The sequence below is a fragment of the Electrona antarctica genome (assembly GCF_951216825.1).
Source record: "Electrona antarctica genome assembly, chromosome: 3".
In the NCBI taxonomy this organism is placed as follows: Eukaryota; Metazoa; Chordata; class Actinopteri; order Myctophiformes; family Myctophidae; genus Electrona; species Electrona antarctica.
In genome coordinates this window covers 46,801,170-46,818,750 of record NC_136808.1, presented here as the reverse complement: position 1 = coordinate 46,818,750, position 17,581 = coordinate 46,801,170, and the positions used below count along the sequence as shown (strand labels likewise).

General features: G+C 39.9%; 1 protein-coding gene across 5 annotated transcripts in view; it reads left to right on the top strand.

The window, feature by feature from the left end:
- pcdh9 (protocadherin 9) overlaps positions 1-17,581 on the top strand; it is a 243,287-nt gene that overhangs the window by 8,386 nt on the left and 217,320 nt on the right. Inside the window, exon 3 of one of the 5 annotated variants that reach the window (XM_079496822.1) lies at positions 1,858-5,026. The exons of the other annotated variants lie outside the window; for them this stretch is intronic. Within the exon in view, the coding sequence (XP_079352948.1) occupies positions 1,858-1,908 (51 nt within the window). The 3' untranslated portion in view covers positions 1,909-5,026. Of the gene's footprint in view, positions 1-1,857; positions 5,027-17,581 lie in introns of those variants that run through there. 5 annotated transcript variants of the gene reach the window in all.

Here is a 17,581-nt window from a genome sequence, read left to right as displayed (position 1 = left end):
CATTACCCTGGTGGCATTATATTATCAGCCTATAGAGCTCATGTTATAGCATAAATTCACTTAACTCATTTTGGGCGGGAACCCCTTTTGGTGTTTTAAGCGTTACGTTATACTTTAGCTATTGAAAAATAGCAGATCTACAAGCTCATAGCACGCCACCGAGTGGCGCGCTACGAGCTTGTAGGTCTGATATTTTGGAAAAGTCGTGAAAATACGGTGCAAATCTTTGAATATATATTTCAGAGCGACATTTTTTAACTAAAATATTTGCTTCTGGGGAGGTCCCTGGAACAACATATTTTGAGATGGGGGTCCGTGGCCCAATAGAGATAATTCTGGACTGGAGGTCCTTGACATGAAAAAGGTTGAGCACAACTGACATCAAACAACAACAAACAAACAGGATTTAGAAGCCTTTTTTTAATCGACAGTCCAAAATGGGTTAAAGTACATGCATTGCAAAATCCAGAGTTTTAATGTAACTATTGAGAGTGTACAGTACACTCAAAGTTAGGTGAACACTCAGTCTGAAGGTAAGAAGCTACTATTACCATTTAAAACTCACATTTTTATTTCTTGGTTATGGCGTGACACTGTACTACTGTAGCTATGTAGCTATGTCCGTCTGTCTGTCTATTTGTGAGTCCAGGGCTAATCTCAAACTGCTGGACTGATCAGTGCCATATTTCTTGTGCACACTGCCAACGGGCTATAGCAAGTACAGATGGCCTGAATATGGAGATGACGGACGTCATAGTACTGAGGTTGTAGGATGACTGATGCCATAGATTGGTCACAAGAAGTCCGAGATCCACAGTTAAGCCATGGTATTACTACTAGAGCCTGTCTTTTTCTGGTCACAATTTCACATAAACCTCATGGTAAATAGACAATTATGTTCATTGTCTGTTTCTGAAAATCTGTAGGTCTGTAGTTGATCTCATTCACATGCATGAGACACATGCTATGGTAGTTATGGAGTATGGACACAGTGCTTCTAAGGGTGCCCTGACTCTGACATTAGCTCCACATCTCAAGGGTAAAGAGGCTTAATTGCTTCAGTTAATTGGTTATTTTCTTAATACGTCCAAAGGGTTGCACATGCACCTACAGTGTAGTTGGTTTATACGGCTTTCTCTGGAGCACAAATACTGCCTTTCCTCATGGCAGGATTGTTCCTGCATAGAGGAATTTCTGGCGCGCCCAAAGAGTTTTTAGCCACCGCCTAAAGGCAAAATCACTAGCACCAAAAGTATAATAATTGAGAATAAAATATGTATTCTGTGTGCCCAAGTAAGACGAGCTGTTATTTGCCTATCAACAACTAGGATCTTAGCCAATCACCTGATGCTTTGATAGGTTTGGTTTATAGAATATATATCACTCCCCTCCCCCTTCCAACCATAACCCTATTTATTAAACCTTTATATTATTTGGAGTTTCTTTTACTCAAGCATATTACATACTGTGTATGTTTATCAAATGGTCACAAATAAAAGGAAAATACATTCATACATTTCTTATGGTAATAAGGTAACCTTATTACCATAAGGTTACCTTAAAGGCTCATTGCCGTCACTAATTGCACGTAGTGGTGCCGTGGGTGGATCATGCTTATTAAGTGTACAGTAGTCAGCCCCCACAAGGCCCATTCTGAGCTACTGTAGGATAAACCCTGGCATGCAGGGACATTGTATTGAAAGCTCTCTTCTGTGTAGTGAGTGTAGTTTATTATACACAGATCATTTGACTATGAATTATCAATGTGAATATTGTTAAAATAATCTTGGACATAATTTATATGACTCGTGGTCTGATTCTAAAAGACCTTTTTCTTCTCTTTTTCATTTTTCACAGAGTACCTCCAAGCAGGCTGCTTCTTCATGTTCATTTACTTTATTGTTGTGACGGCGACCAAAGTATTAGACTTGTGACTTGAATTACAGTATCACTCGTGAGAAACACAAAACCCATTACATAGTGGAGTTTGTGGAGTATATTGAACTCTAACGACACAGAGAAGGGGGAGGACTGTGGATGAAAGTGAAGTCACAGTAAACCTGTACAAATGGAACCAGTCACACCCTTTAAGGATGTGTTACTCGGAGAATGTACAAATCAACCGAATTAGGTTCCATTTGTAGACTCTCAGAGTTAAATTAACACTCAGGATATCATGGTGCAACTGGTACTGCCTTGCCACTATACTTAATGAATGGACGTTCTATGCAAACAGGAGTTTGTACAGACCATTGTAATTATGGAGCCTTGGGGGAGTCGTCGTTCTTGTGCAGGTCCATTTGCCACATTAATAAGGGGATTAGTAGTACGTATGGGGGCTGATGGCAGCAGGCGAAGTTTGAGAAGATTAATGAACTATGACAATGTTGCACCTGAGGGGAAAGAGTCTGTTGCAGGAATCTTCCAAATTGTGCTGACACAGAAGCTCGGCTGCCTGAGAAAAGATTGAAAGAGAGGACAGTGATTGTTACCTAACTATGAATAAAAGAGCAGCCACACACTCGTAGCTCATATGCAAAAATATCAATATTGTTATTTTTTGCATCTGAGCTACAAATGTACAGCTAGCTCTTCTACTCTCTCTACACGGTCATGAGTGTTCCTGTAGTTAAATGACTCAATATTTTACTGTTTGGCACTCTCTGCAAGCCAGCACCTCTCCAATGCACAGCAAGTGTGCATTTCCCAGCATTCTTAGCCCGTCTATAAATGTATTCTATGCTATCTTGCTAGTTAGCGTTATTTATTGTAATCTTTGGATGGATTTATTTGCCAGAAATAATATCTAACCTAAGTTGTTCTTACAGCCATGTTGTTTTCTTTTAGTATAAGAACATATTGCCAAATCTCATTCTGTTTGCGTCTGTGTATGAGAGGTACAATTTTAATTATATCAAAGAAAACCGATGGATAATTTCCATCTGTGAGTATATCACATATGCATATGGTAATTAATTCTGTCGTCCGCAGTGTACAGTACATGTAAAAAACCTCAATATGTGAAGAACTCCATTTCTCATTGAACACAAGCAATGAACCAAATACAGTGGTCATCTTCACCACATATTCAGTCAGCAGACGATTCTGAGAGAATCATGAAGTTTCAACTTCATCAATGGAGACTTTGTTCTACGAGAATATTGCATTTATCTGAAAGCCTTGTCATATCCACCATATCTAGGTGGGTAAGAAAGGAAATGAAACGGATTGTGGGCCATAGTAAGTTAGTGGATATAAGAACTACAGAGTAGATTATTGCCCTGAGGAGGATCTAGTTTTGTCTGCACAAAACAACAAAATAAATCAAAGCTCCCTTTTTGCTACACTGGCTGAACTCTTAGGGTGATTTTTATGTTTGGATTTTTCCTCTCGAGAAAAGTGAAGTGCTACTGAAATTTGTTTAGCTTTGTTTGGTTTTGTCTGTAACTGCCAGGGGGCACAATTTCTGTAACACACACAGATGATGGCAAATTACCAGGAATTAAATATTTGTCTCTATCTTTGAATTTGTTTTACTGCCATCATGATTTGTTTCCATAAATTGTGGAGATCGCAACTTTCATCAGTGATTTCTTTTCTCCCAATGCAACCAAAATTCATTATATTTCTTCACATAGCAAAATGTATGTGTGTCCGTGTGCATGTGTGAGTTATTTTGGTTCTGTTGTGTCCATCACTTTTGGGATGGCAGCCCATTCATCTGAAAAGTCAGCATCATCCATCTATGCTATTTCACAAAGCAAATTGATTGATGACTGATCTCCAAGGGATTGCTTTGTGAAATACATGTTTTGCATGCGCAAAAAAAATTGAAGTCATTGTTGCTTTTGTGAGACTGCCACAACTTAATTCATCTCCATGTTTGTAACTAATTGACCAAACACATTTCCCATGTTCCTACGGCAATCAATCAAGTTGACATACTAACGAACAAATATCGCTTCATATTATTTTAACACTGCATGACAAGGAGGGAAAAAAGATGAACTGCAGCACTTATGTTCAATACCAATCCATTTGGGTTGTAATTGTTTAAATATATATATTTTTTAAATGAAATACACTGAAGTAGAAGGGTGGAAGAAAATGTTTCTTGTCCGTTCACTTGTCTGTAAAAAACAATTCAGAATTACACGTTATGATGCTGCGACATTGTTTGAACAATCCCCCTACTACCAACCCACTTCTCCTCCCCATGCTTCACTCCTCTCGTCCACCCACCCCTGTCCTTCCCTTCTCCAAACCCAGCCCTTCTTTCACCTCCATGTTTTATTGGGGTCAGTGCTGTTACATGCAGGGTTTAGATCACTGAGGGTGTGTGTTCACCCTTTTGTGTCCTGATTACTCATGACATATTAGGGTGCTTTGTGTACAACACATAGCCCAACGTTCTCTCTGTTGCTGTCCTCTCTCCCTTAATCATTATACTCTTATAAAAAGGAAATGGGGTTAAAAGGTGGGCATGAGCGGCGCTGTCTGTCCTGACATGACAGTCCTGGAGGGAGACTCATCCTCGTCATGGGGCTGTTACGTTGAGCGACGACAGGCCGCTTCTCTGTCACTAGCGTGTGGCAGTGTCTAGACTAATAGTCGTGATAACGGCACTGCCAGCCAAAGCCCTCCATCCCTCCACCCCTCCCCCCATCTCCTTTAAGCAAAGAGGCACACTTGACTTGAAATGTGACTGCCATTGACTGTGCCCCATCGCTCACTGACACTGTAAGCCACACCAATGTACATTTTTATTGTATATATACAAGCTGCTTCATGTAAATGGAACTCCTGGTAATCTTGCCTAATGTGCTGTGTTATACTGTAATGGACTTGTTCTTTTATTTATTTTTTTGCTTTGTTTGATTTATTTATTTCCCCCTGATTCTTTCGTTCCCCCCACCCTCTCTCTTTATTGCTGGGTGTACTATAATTACATCTGAAGTATATTCTCCTCCCAATTATTCAGTATCCTGCAACCCATGTTCTTCTGTTTTATATAAAGCCTTTTTGAACAGTGCTATTATATCTTTATAATTTCATAATAAATGTTTCAAAGCGATTATTTCTTCTTTGTTCTTGCTTGCAGCATTTTGTCATGCATCCAGAGTGATTTGGTTGTTAACCGTGCATTTTCAGAAAAGTCTTTCAGAAGGTCTTGCCTGATGGTAGTGCAGCATTTTTAAAACCACTAAAACTATACAATAATACACTATATTATTGTACTTATTTGGCCGGTTTCCCCCATGGCTCTTTGCCGAACTTGGCGAGCTACACGCCCACACCGCGTCCCATCACAATGCAGCACATTGTGACATTGTAGATCTGCTATTTTTGCTGAAAGTTCACCCCAGAATAGGGAGACTAGGGTCAGTTATTAACAGAATCACAAACCCTCTTGTTGTGTTAAACAAAGAGCTTTTCAAATGTGACTCAGTCCTTTATTGGAAATGACCACCAGCATTATATCTCTCTGTGGATGTGCCTATTGGTATGAAAATCTGTCAATACACAGTAACATATCGATATAATATGGTAGAATAGGTTCTGCTATTTTTGCTGCTTTTGCATGACATCGCCATACAGTGGTATAATATAGGTTTCATTTATGAAACAAGTTAACATAATATAATATTGAGATTCAAGGTTTCAAACTTTCAGGGCAGATGATATACCTGTTCATATGGAAATCTTTCAATATACATACATTAAGCCTCAGAATGAAGACTAAAACTAACCCACATGTTCACCAACATGCTCGACCAGTACTTTTATTCCTTGTAGGCTTGTTCAGCTTAATAAATATAGAGAAACGGATTAAAACAAATGTGGTTAGCATGGTTATAACAAGGTGGCAGTGACCTTATCTAGTGATACTCATAGTAAAGTCGTCTGGAATAACCAACTACATTGAACCTGGCGTCCCAACGTTGGCATGTCATCATAGGTGAATCTTTTCAGAAACAGAAAAACATTTTCACACATCTTTAAAAAAAATTGAAAATATCTGATCCACAAGCTGAAGCTCATCATCATGTCGCATTCAATGCATTGTGAGCTAGTAGATCTATTTTCGCCACGTGAAAAGTATGAACGAGGCCTTAAGTGGTTAAGCAATATGGATGAACCTCATAATTGTTTAATAGAAAGACAGAGAAACAGACGCGGTGGATACCAAAGTGCCGCACCAGCATATTTGTGGAAAGTAGGCCTAACTCTGCTTAATCTGTCCCCTCCATTTGGAAGCTCGAAGCAGAGCTTAGTCTGCATTTGTGCGAGGAAGAGGCGGGGAAAGAGGATAAATAAATAAATATAGGCTTTAAAGGTTGACCTCATCTATATGGTTACTTTATAAAAAAAAGCTGCATGCTCTTACCAACCAGAATTTGAAATCTGACTTCTGACCTGAAGTATAATAATGTTGCCTGTCCTTTCATAAAAAAGGAAGGACTGCAAAGCGCCGCTGGGCAGTTTTAACAGGTTATGCTGTCACTGCCTCCCAATCCAATGTGGCCAAGCTTCCAAATTTTGTGCAATTGATGCGAGATCCAATGATTTCAGATGGCACAAACCTTTGACAGTGGTATTATTGAGTTACTGTGGCAAGATATATTTTCTGCAGTTGCACAGAATTTATTCTTCAGCAGGCAGTGATAGATATTCTCAGGTTTGAATGATAAAGGAATGAGAATCAGCAATACTTAAACTGTTGGTGTTGACCTTGTGTTGCCATTATCATAATTTCTCAAAATACAGATTTACATTTATTTACACATATTTATGCAAAATATATGTAAAGCATAAAAAACTTCTGTATGATGTACAATGACTAAACAATAGAAAATAATGCCATCTTATTATGAAGATATCGATGAGGGATGAACAATCTACAACATTTTGTTTAAAGACATTCTATCAGCAATGCCAATCAGAAGGATTTCAACTCTTTGTTTTGAAAAATTGAAAAGCAGATTCTGAAATGAATAGATTTTTATGAACATGTGAAACCATTCTTTAGGGAACCACTTGGGCTTGTAAAGTAGTAGCATAGCAATCTCAAAGACAATATTGCTGCCAAATGCGATAATGGCAGTGCCGGTATATCCTAATAATACTGATCAAAAGCACATTCGTTTTATTACCTTTTTAAGTAAGTGATCTTATGAACATTAATATGGTTCACTTTAACCACTTAAACCCTATATGCATAGCTGACCAGAGCCTCCCTCTGGTCTATACTCGGCCTCCTCCTTTTTCCCTCTACACAAAAATAGCTGATCTGCAAGAGTGCTACTCGTGAGAGATAGCTGAATGTTCACCCCAGAATATAGGGACGCTAGGGTTCAAGTGCTGCATATTTGCCTGAGCTACATTATGAACTTTTCTTTTTTTTTATTGGTGCAACCACTCCTATATGGAGCTTTGTGTGTCTCTGGCTGGCTGTGTCCGAGCACGAAAATAGCCTTTGGTTGGTTTCCATCACGAAGTGTCACTGTTGTGCAGCCTAATACACACACATATTAACTGTATATATGATGATTTTGGGTGTGTACAGTACACTACACTACAGTGACAGTACAGTAGAGGGACCCCCCTGGGGACCCCCACACAGTAACTCTGTCATTTCTCAACTGTTTCGGACGCGGGGCGGCTCACCGGAACCGGCCCGACCCCCTGGGCGTGTTGCTGGGGGTCTGGATGTTCCGGGGAGTGGACTCCCACACGGTAACTCCGTCATTTCTCAACCGTTTCGGACGTGGGGCGGCTCACCGGAACCGGGCCAGCACCCTGGGCTCATTCCTGTGGGTCTAGAAGTTGCACCACTCACTTCACACGGGTGTGATTCTTTTCTCATTTTGTAGTTGCAAAACATTTTTTCAACTGTGGTAGTTACTTCTTGAAAAAGATGTTATCATGGAACCTCACCGAATTAGTCAATTCAGCTCGTCTCTTTCCACTAAATGAAACGTGGAACAGTCACATGCTTGGACAGGACACAACTGTTTGAGTCTTCTAAATGTGTCTCCTATTAACATACTGTAATAACATAATGTCGGAGATCACAGACAGACTTTGCTCCCAGTGTAGCTCTTCATTCACAGTGTAACTAGTCATAATATTTGAGTCCCACATTATATGATTGAAATATTTCTGATTCTCCTGTCAGAGAAAACTATTATTTCTTCTAACCAGATTCGCTACAGAGAGCAGTAATAATATTGTGATTGTATGTATATGCATGTAGATGATCTTTTGATTATGCAGATGTTATCACCACTTTTTTCCCGATCCCCAATTTTTGCTGTGTTGGATGGATGGATGTGAGGGTGGATGTAAGCGTGTTCATTTGGAATTACCTTTAATTAGGCCTACCTTAAAAAAAATACACTTTTACAGTGTCACAGAGTCACATTTTACAATAATAACCATTAAAGGTTTAAATATGATTTTATTTAAATTTGTAATTACATTTAGCTTTTTATTTGGACAGGGAAGTGAAGTGTGTCAGGACAGTAAGAGCAGACAGTGTGAAATACTCTACATTATCCCGAGCCAGGAAATGGAGTTTAGATGTAAGGGGTTTTGTGGTCAATATAACCGGCAGAGCATTTAACCACATCATGCATAATTAGTAATTACCCAATACTACAGTACATTGTTTAAGGCACGATCACACCACCCTTTTATATTACCTATGAGTGTGGATTCTGCCGATGCATTTCAATGGGAATGGAGCGTTTATAGATAACCGCAAATGGCAGCAAACTCCATTTCCATTGAAATGCAATGTCAGAATCCGCCCTCATAAGTAGAATAAGTGCGGTGTGACCGTGCCCTTAGGGGAGAATTCTTGTGTTAAAGGATAATTTTGTATGAGGTAATATATTTTATTTCTGATGTCCATTTCCATTTATAGATTCAGCAAAATTGGCCATGGATGTGAGGCTTGCCTGTTTTGTAATGTTTATTTGTTGGATCTGCAAACAAATGTACTGCATTTCATTGACTATCACTGTTAACTGCGGAATGAAGTAAACCACATACTGTGTAAGTCTTTAACTGCTACAGGTCCTGGCTGCAAATTGGTCTCTCAGAAAGTTGGCTATTCCCTGATATTTCTTTACGAAGATTTTAGAAGTGAGATTTGTGTAGGAGTGGACTTTTTCTTTAATAATAATAACAACACTGTTGTGAAGATATTTTAGAACATGGATTTAAGACAAATGATGGGTTGAAATCTGTGTTGCATTATAAGACATTAATGACAAGAAAGAAAAACTGCAATCTCTGTGAGCCACAGAAAAGTGACTGAATTAGCAGACAAATAATGCTCTTCAGGGAGCTAATTAGATGAGAAGCTGTGATGTATGGCTTTTGGAAGGATGGGTGTCATTCTGCTCCTGTTCAATGTATAGACTGCAGATTTGTATTGATTGTATGCTTTGTCTTATGCCTCAGGCATAAGCATGCAACCGTTAGCTTTGTGCCTTTGTCTGGGTGTTGCAGAGAGTTGAGCAGATAAGGGTTGTGATAAATCTGCCAGAGAATAAGCTGTCATAGGGTGACGCACATGGGAATATTTAACGCAAACATAAAATATGGCGTGTCTGTTGTTTTATCGTCAAGGGTATAAGAGATGGCATGGTGTGAAAATACTCTTGCCCCCTTATTTCTGCACTTTCTATCTCTGCAGTCTTTGCATGCTGGAGCCCTGCTCATCTTTGTTATGGCCAAAGGAAAAAAAAAGGGAAAAAGACAGGCGCATTGCATAGAATGGTGAACGAGCACCTTATCGCCACTCAATAATATGCAGAGGTGTAAAACATTTGGCTAGCTTATTTAGATGGAATGATTTCTACTGTGCAGATTTACCAAGGGCTGAATCAGGTGATGTGTTAGGGAGGAGGGAGGCAGTGAAAATTGGTTTCCCCCTATCTCCTACTACACATAGAGACCCAGCCGGTCTCCTCTCTCCCTCCGCATTCTCCTTGCCTGACAATAACATGCCCCGATAATGGAAATATACACCCAGATTTATTTTCTATTTCCTGCTGCGAGTCCTTGCCCAGTAAACTTCTTTTTGTGTGTCTGCTTTATAGTTGTTTTCACTCATGACATTCAGATGTCAGAAAGCGCAGTGGCTGTAGAGGATATGCTGTAGATGCACATGACAGCCAGGTAGTAACAGTTGTCATGCATGTGCAGCACTTCTTCAAATTCAATAGCGGTAGGAGGAGGTCTGAGTTGGTCTGGCCGGTATACTGAATGTATGCAAGGCAGAGACAGGATGAGACCGATCCATTGTGTTGATTTTAATACCTCTGTCTTATTCAGGCTCTATGGGTGGGCGGCCATCTGCCTTGACCCTGTCGGGGGGGGGGGGGGGGGGGGGGGGGAGAGAGGAGAGAGAAGGAGAGAGATACACGCAACATCAACAGCAATAGTAACAACTATAATGACAACAATAATAGCAGGTATAATAATAGTATCATTTAAAAGCTGTCCACTGGCGTGTTCCATGGAAACCCTTGATCTGTAGCCTGGGGTCCATGGGAGCTATGATAACATACCACAGCTGGATTCCAATCTGGATTCAAGCCCACCTCATAGCACAGAGACTGCTCTCATTAAGCTTCTAAACAGCATTTGTTGTCGCCTGATTCTGGGAAAAAAAATGATTCAATGTTACTGTGACTGAATCTTATAGAGCTGCATTCAATACTGTCAACCACACAATACTGTCAACCACACAATACTGTCAACCACACAATACAATACTGCCAACCACACAATACTGTCAACCACACAATACTGTCAACCACACAATACTGCTAGACAAACTGGACAACTGTATTGTATTTTCTGGCATGGTCCTAAATTGGTTCAAGTTTTATCTAAAAGCCAATTTTGTCATAACTATATATCCAAGCAAAATATTACATGACTTGCATAGTTCCTGAAGGTTCAGTCCTCACAGCACTTCTATTCAACGCTTCATGTTCCTGACAATTTTTAGATAATAGAAAAATATATTATATATTATTATTATATATATTACTGTACATGGATGACACAAAAGTTGACATAGCTCATTCACAGTGAGTGACTGCCAGGGTTGGTGTTAAATATGTTGGGTCAGTGCATTGAACAAGAGACAATGATTGCAGGTGTGGGGGAAAGAAAAAACAGAAATTGTCTTTGGTGCTAAGGAAGAAAGACTGAAAGTTACTGTAGTACTCTCCTTGACTCCCTGTGTTAGAAGGCTAAAATCCAAGCTTGAAATATTGTTTAATATAGAAAGGATGTCCAAACAAAGACACAAAAGATGTTGGCCATGCCCTTTCTACTCTCCAGTAGGTTAGACAACTACAATGATTTTCTTTCTGGAAAATAACTCTCAGACAGCTACAGCTCATACAGAATGCAGCTGCTATAGTTCTAAGAGACTATGAAAGCTGAACTCCAATTATCAGATCTCTGCACCATGGCTTCCAGTGACTCATCAAATTGACTTTAAAATACTGTAGCTCGTCTTTAACACTTTAGGTTTAGGGTCAAAATGAATCTCTGACATTCTTTTTACATTATGAACACATTGGTATAATTTCAAAGGGGCTCATTAAGCCCTAGCAAAAATACCTGATCTGCCACGATCGGCTGAATTTTGCTATTTTGTTTGTCACATGGCACACATATGGTTGGATGGGATTCAGTTTCAGATGCACAATCTCAAATCTGATTAGTTAATTAGCAAATACAAACAACCAAGGTGGAGAAAATATGCATAGAACTCAATTTGAGCACTAGGAGGGGGGGGGGGGGGGGTGGCCATCCCCTTGGACCCCAAATAACGCCCCCAAATGATACATTATGTTGCGTTCACACGAGCAGACGCAACGACACAGTCTACCATTCATTGACAATGGAAGCCCAGCAACATGACGATGTAAAGACGCAATCATGCATGTCGCTACTCCAAATGATACTCCCATTCGTCTTTGCATCTGCTCATGTGAACGCACCAATATACTGTATGTATAACATGTCGTTCGTCCCAAGCTTTTCTCATCTCACAAGGAGAAACGCTTGGTAAAGAACTACGGCATAACGTGTCTACAGTACAAATCCTTAGGTTACGTTTTATGAGGCGTTTTTATAATTGGCCTCAGATCTAAAAGGGTTAAAATAATACAAAATAAAAATAACACAATCTTTATCAATTGAATGTAAAGATTTTTGAATTGCATTTGTTCATGTCGATAGGAGTATACGATTACATTTGCCTAATGTAAACACCAACAGACCTCCGTTGCCAGATTGGATTTGTAAAGGCTTAAGTGGAAGCAAAAGGTTAATCTCTCCATTAAAATTCAGGGGTAAGAAGCAAAAAACACTCATGTCCTATATGTTCAGTACAGCAAAGTTTATAGTTGACTGCTAGAGCATGCCAACCCCAGAACAAGGAACTGAATGACACATGGGCATGAGTGGACATGAAACCAGTTGGCCTGTTGTTTGTCCTTATTCCCTGACTTCCTTTTAATCGCTAAGAAGCTGTAGCTCAGTCTGACATGTGACATATGACCTCTGTGCATGCTTGGTAGGGGGTTTCAGTGTCCCAGAAACCATCCTTGTCTCTGTCCGAGTAACAATGAGGTCCCTTCATAGCCACAGTCTCTGGGCCAGCATAGCTTTAGGCCATACATCACATGGAATCCCGCATGAATGGTGTGTGTGCGTGCATGTGTGTGCGTGTGCGTGTCCGTGTGTGTGTGTGTGTGTGTGTGTGTGTGTGTGTGTGTGTGTGTGTGTGTGTGTGTGTGTGCATGAAGGTGTGAGTGCTCTTTGTGATTAGACTGCCACAGTGCTCTCAGCTGCTCACCCATAGAGATCAGAGGCTGTCTTGTTCTAGTCCATTCCTTCACAGAAGTCCACTTATTAATAACCCAGTATGTGGGAGGATATTCATAATCCAAGCAGGATAAAAAATAATGCATTTTCCGCATATGAAGTTAGATTGATAGGTATAGCTAAAACAAAATGTTATGTTTGGTCGATCTTCTCTTGCACTAGGCCATGTTCACGGTTTCATACTTTTTTGAAATATTACATTTTATTTCATAATGGAAGTCGATGTGGCTCTGTTCCGGGCTGAAATACATTTTGGAGTCATGTCATAGACGACTGTCATAGGCTGACATTCCTGTATGGATCCCGAGATCCACATGATTCTACTTGATTTTTAACGGCCATTAACAGTCATGCATTTCACACCTGGGAGCGGCCCAGTACACCTGGGAGTGGCCCAGTACACCTGGGAGTGGCCCAGTACACCTGGGAGCGGCCCAGTACAACCGCGGTCTGGTACTGTTGCTCCACTGAAGCAATACAATACAGTATACAATACAGTATGCTCAAAACATTGGGCTGCGTGTGCCTGAAATTTCTTAGTCGAAATAGATTTGACGGTTCAATATGACAATTCAACACTGTGTGTCTGTGCGTGCGTGCGTGCGTGCGTGCGTGCGTGCGTGCGTGCGTGCGTGCGTGCGTGCGTGCGTGCGTGCGCGTGTAAATATGTATTGTATGTACTGTACGTGTCTGTCTATAGTACAGTCAGTGAGGTCAGGTATGATTAGCTAGGATGATTTGTCAATGCTGTCAAAAATCTGTCAAGAATCTTGTAGGCTACATAGTGTCACATAGCCTAGCACTTCTCTTGAGATTACTTCTTCCAGCTACAAAAGCAGTTTATTAGCTACATTATTCAACTGCCACTCTGCCAGCCACCCACATATCATCGCTGCTCAGCCCACTGATGTGTCGTCTCTCCTTTATTCGTTTATTTCTAAAGCACATTTAAACCACCAAACATTGACCAAAGTTCTGTACAATGAATCACTTATGCAAAGTCTGAAAAAAAAAAAAAAAGATACATAAGAAAAGTTAAGCATTAAGACTCAAACACCTATGTAAAAAGGTCTGCCCTTAATCCGTGGTTAATAACAGTCGATGGAGGGGAAACTATTCCAAATAGGAATAGGCATTTTCTGATTTATTGAATGTTTTTAGACCACTGTCAAACCAACAGATTTCCTCCTCGAGTTGATGGAGAAGACCTAGTGGTTCTCGAGATATGCGGGGGACTCCTATTCAATCAGTTTTTTTTCTTTTATAGAAGGATAATACAACTTTAAAATTGATTCTATATTTAGTGTATACGGTAGCCAGCTCAGTCCCTCTTCCTAGTGCCAGTGAGAAGCCTAGCAGCTGCATGAAGGAGTGTTCCCTATTTTCTTCCCAGAATGTATAGTTGTCATTTAAAAAACGTTTTCTAAAACATTTGATAAAAAATAACGTAAAAATAGAGATGGGTTGGAAATTGGTAAGAACTGCAAGGTCTAGATTGGGCTTTTTAATAAGAGGGTCGACCACTGCATGTTTAAAACAAGATGGAAAAGTGCAATTTACTAAGCATCTATTTATTAAAGATATGATCAAATACTATGCCCAATAGTGTCTAATCCTTCTCTAAGGAGACACAAGGGAATAATGCCCAGAGGGCACGTAGCAGGCTTCATGTGTGAGACTACTGTATAGCAGGTGAGAAAGAAATACAGTTTTAAACGTGTTCAGAACAACAGGAGACATTTTTAAATCAGACAGATCATAATTGGGAGGTGAGACTAGAGATATGAGGATCTTTGTCAGTAAAGAAGTTCGAAAACGTTAAGTCGTTAAGTTGGGACAGGAAGTAATAATGATTTATTTATTATTATTTATTTATTTTATATTATTTCCATTTCATTTAGATGTCACACACATAATAATATAAGACCTTCCTTTGGGTTTTTGTGAACATCATAACACAATTAACGACTCTTTGCAAGCAAGTTTTTATTGTACACCTCCTGGGAATGTGCATGCAAAATGTCATGCTGATTGGTCCAGTGGTGCTGGAGCGTGGAGACACACACGGACGGACGAACAGGGGTGAAGACGAAACGAAAACATAGGGCCCTATTAAGCAAGACGAAAAACCCATGCGGTAATACAGATTTCGCCCTCGCTCTGCGCCTTTTCGTATTATGGAAGCCGTGGTGAGCGCTCACTCATATGGAATACCACGTTCCTGCATAATTTAGCATTGGGGGAGTGTCCATATGTTAATTATTTTCGCTTTGTGCTATTTGCTATTAAGCCCCTTGACCTAAAAACACTCAGCGCATACCGATTCCGCCTGGGTCTGACCACGTCTTAAAAGCAAAAAGCACTGTTTGATTTTACACTTGAGCGGCTCTGGAGTGCTGCTGGAGTGTTGCCATGTCTGTTTGCTGTTTATTATAAGCGGCTTCTTTTTCTGCAAAGTTGCTTGTAAATATTGGTAGTTGTGGTTGCTTTTCTTGTTTCTAAAGTGCTTATTTGGGCTTTTCTCCTAATGTTGTTTAAACCAGTGATCCTCACACAGCGACATTCCCATGTCAAGGACCCCCAGATGAATGCATTTGCCCAACTAAGCCAGTGACCCCCATGACAGATTTGTGTTATTAAATGTTTCAATAACATTTTTCAAAAATATTCTTATTGTCACTTTTTTCAAAGATTACTTTTGAAAATAGCAGATCTACCAGCTCACAATGCATCACATTCATTCATTAAAAAAATGAACTCTGACTGCAGGGGGATATATATTTATAATGATCATTATAACAATGTGCAAGAAAATATGTAAAAATAAGGAAGAACTTTATATTTGTGGACAATCAAAATATGCTGGAAATTTTAATGTGGTGTCATTAAAAGGAATCTTGATATGGCAGACTCACTATCTAGAAAATAAAAACATGGCACTTCATTTAAAATAGGTTGTAGACCCCTGTTATATGCGATTCTTTTGGGAGTATGTTTATAGACCTATTTACTTGTTTCTATGAGACATGGCAACAGCGAGCTTTCTGGCTTTCTCGTTGAGATTATAAAGGGTCATATATCGCTCATTTCTAAACCTTTTTTAAAAATTAAAACATCTCCATAATCACTGGGAAGTTTGCTTTCATACGCTGTATCACACCCGACTCAATTCTTCTTCAATAAAATGCTACGAGCGAAGACCATAACATTGGGTTCGCAGCAATACGCATGGCGCACGTATGCCATTTCAACTCATTCCTTCGTCGTGACTCGAATGAAATAAAATAAAATAAACGTTATTTTACTGGTGTTTTTCAATAGAAACAAATAAAGAGCGTGTGTGCAACAGTCAGTGCATATACGTGCATGCACTATAGGCTATATGTCCTCCTTGTCGGGATGGTGAGCTGAGCTCTTCACAGCCCGTTTGTCTTTCATATTATTCTTATAATATTTGATATTATAAACACTCATGGTTCTCTCATTTCTCAGCCGTTTTTTAAAATGTAAAAATCCCCACATTCCTTAGGAATCTTGCTTTCATTCGCTGTATGGTATATGGTTCTATTTTTATCGAATTAAACAATATCAAACGAACAATATCAAACTGTTCGGGGGTTAGACGATTCTGGGAACATTACGCATGGATTGCCAATTTGCCAGCCAATGCTGCGTATCTACTCGCAGTTCCATTCCGATCTGAAAGGTATAGGTAGGTGCCATTTCAAAGGCTTAGTTATTCATTTATGAATCAAATGAACTAGAATAAAGATTTTTACAGCTGTTTTTCATGCTTAGAACAGAAACAAATGAAGTGATGATGTGCGTATATCTCCCTCCCTTAGCATATGGCTGCGCCGCTGTAATGACTTTCCAATGAACACTGCAAGTTACTTAACAAAATAGAGACATAGGCCTACAAGCTATGCACATCATGGCTGTGACAGCTTGTGGATCTGTTCTTTTGAGGCATAAAGGTGACAGCATGCAGTGCAATAGGAATAATTAACCCAAATGTGACAAAGTCATGTCATGTCTATGGTGCCAGTCTGCAGAAATGTAATACCACTTGCCGAAAAGGGCGCATTCCATGAGGACATCAGCTGGTGTCGTAAAGAGAATAGTACGGACATGTTCATTGGGTAAGCCTCAAAACTCCCTGAAACACTCCCATGACTAATTCAAGGCCGTTTTGCTCACACCACGGGGTGTCGAAAGCGCTTCTTACCTGGCCCATAATTGTAATATGACATTGCACACGCCCCCACGTCTTAAAAACTGTAAAATGATATGTAATTAGATTCCACTTGCTTAATAGGGCCCATTATCTCTACCTATCTCTGCCCGGACGTTCTGGCCTGGCGGAGATAATGAGATTACAAACAAGCAGTGTCAACAGCAAAACAATACTAGAAACCACAGTAACAAGAAGATAAATACATAGTTTGTGTTAGTTTTGAAAGAAAATGGTTGGAATAGTAGCAAAAAGTTTTGAAGAAAAGTTGAAATGGCACAGATGGCCTATTATGTGGTTTTGTCATGTTCAAGAGTAAATGTGAAGTGGCCTGTTATAGTGCCACCATGAGACCGGTTTGAAAAGTGGTGGACGTTCTTCCTAGGCCTACTGGGATTGCCCCCTGGGTGCGTTCCTGGGAGT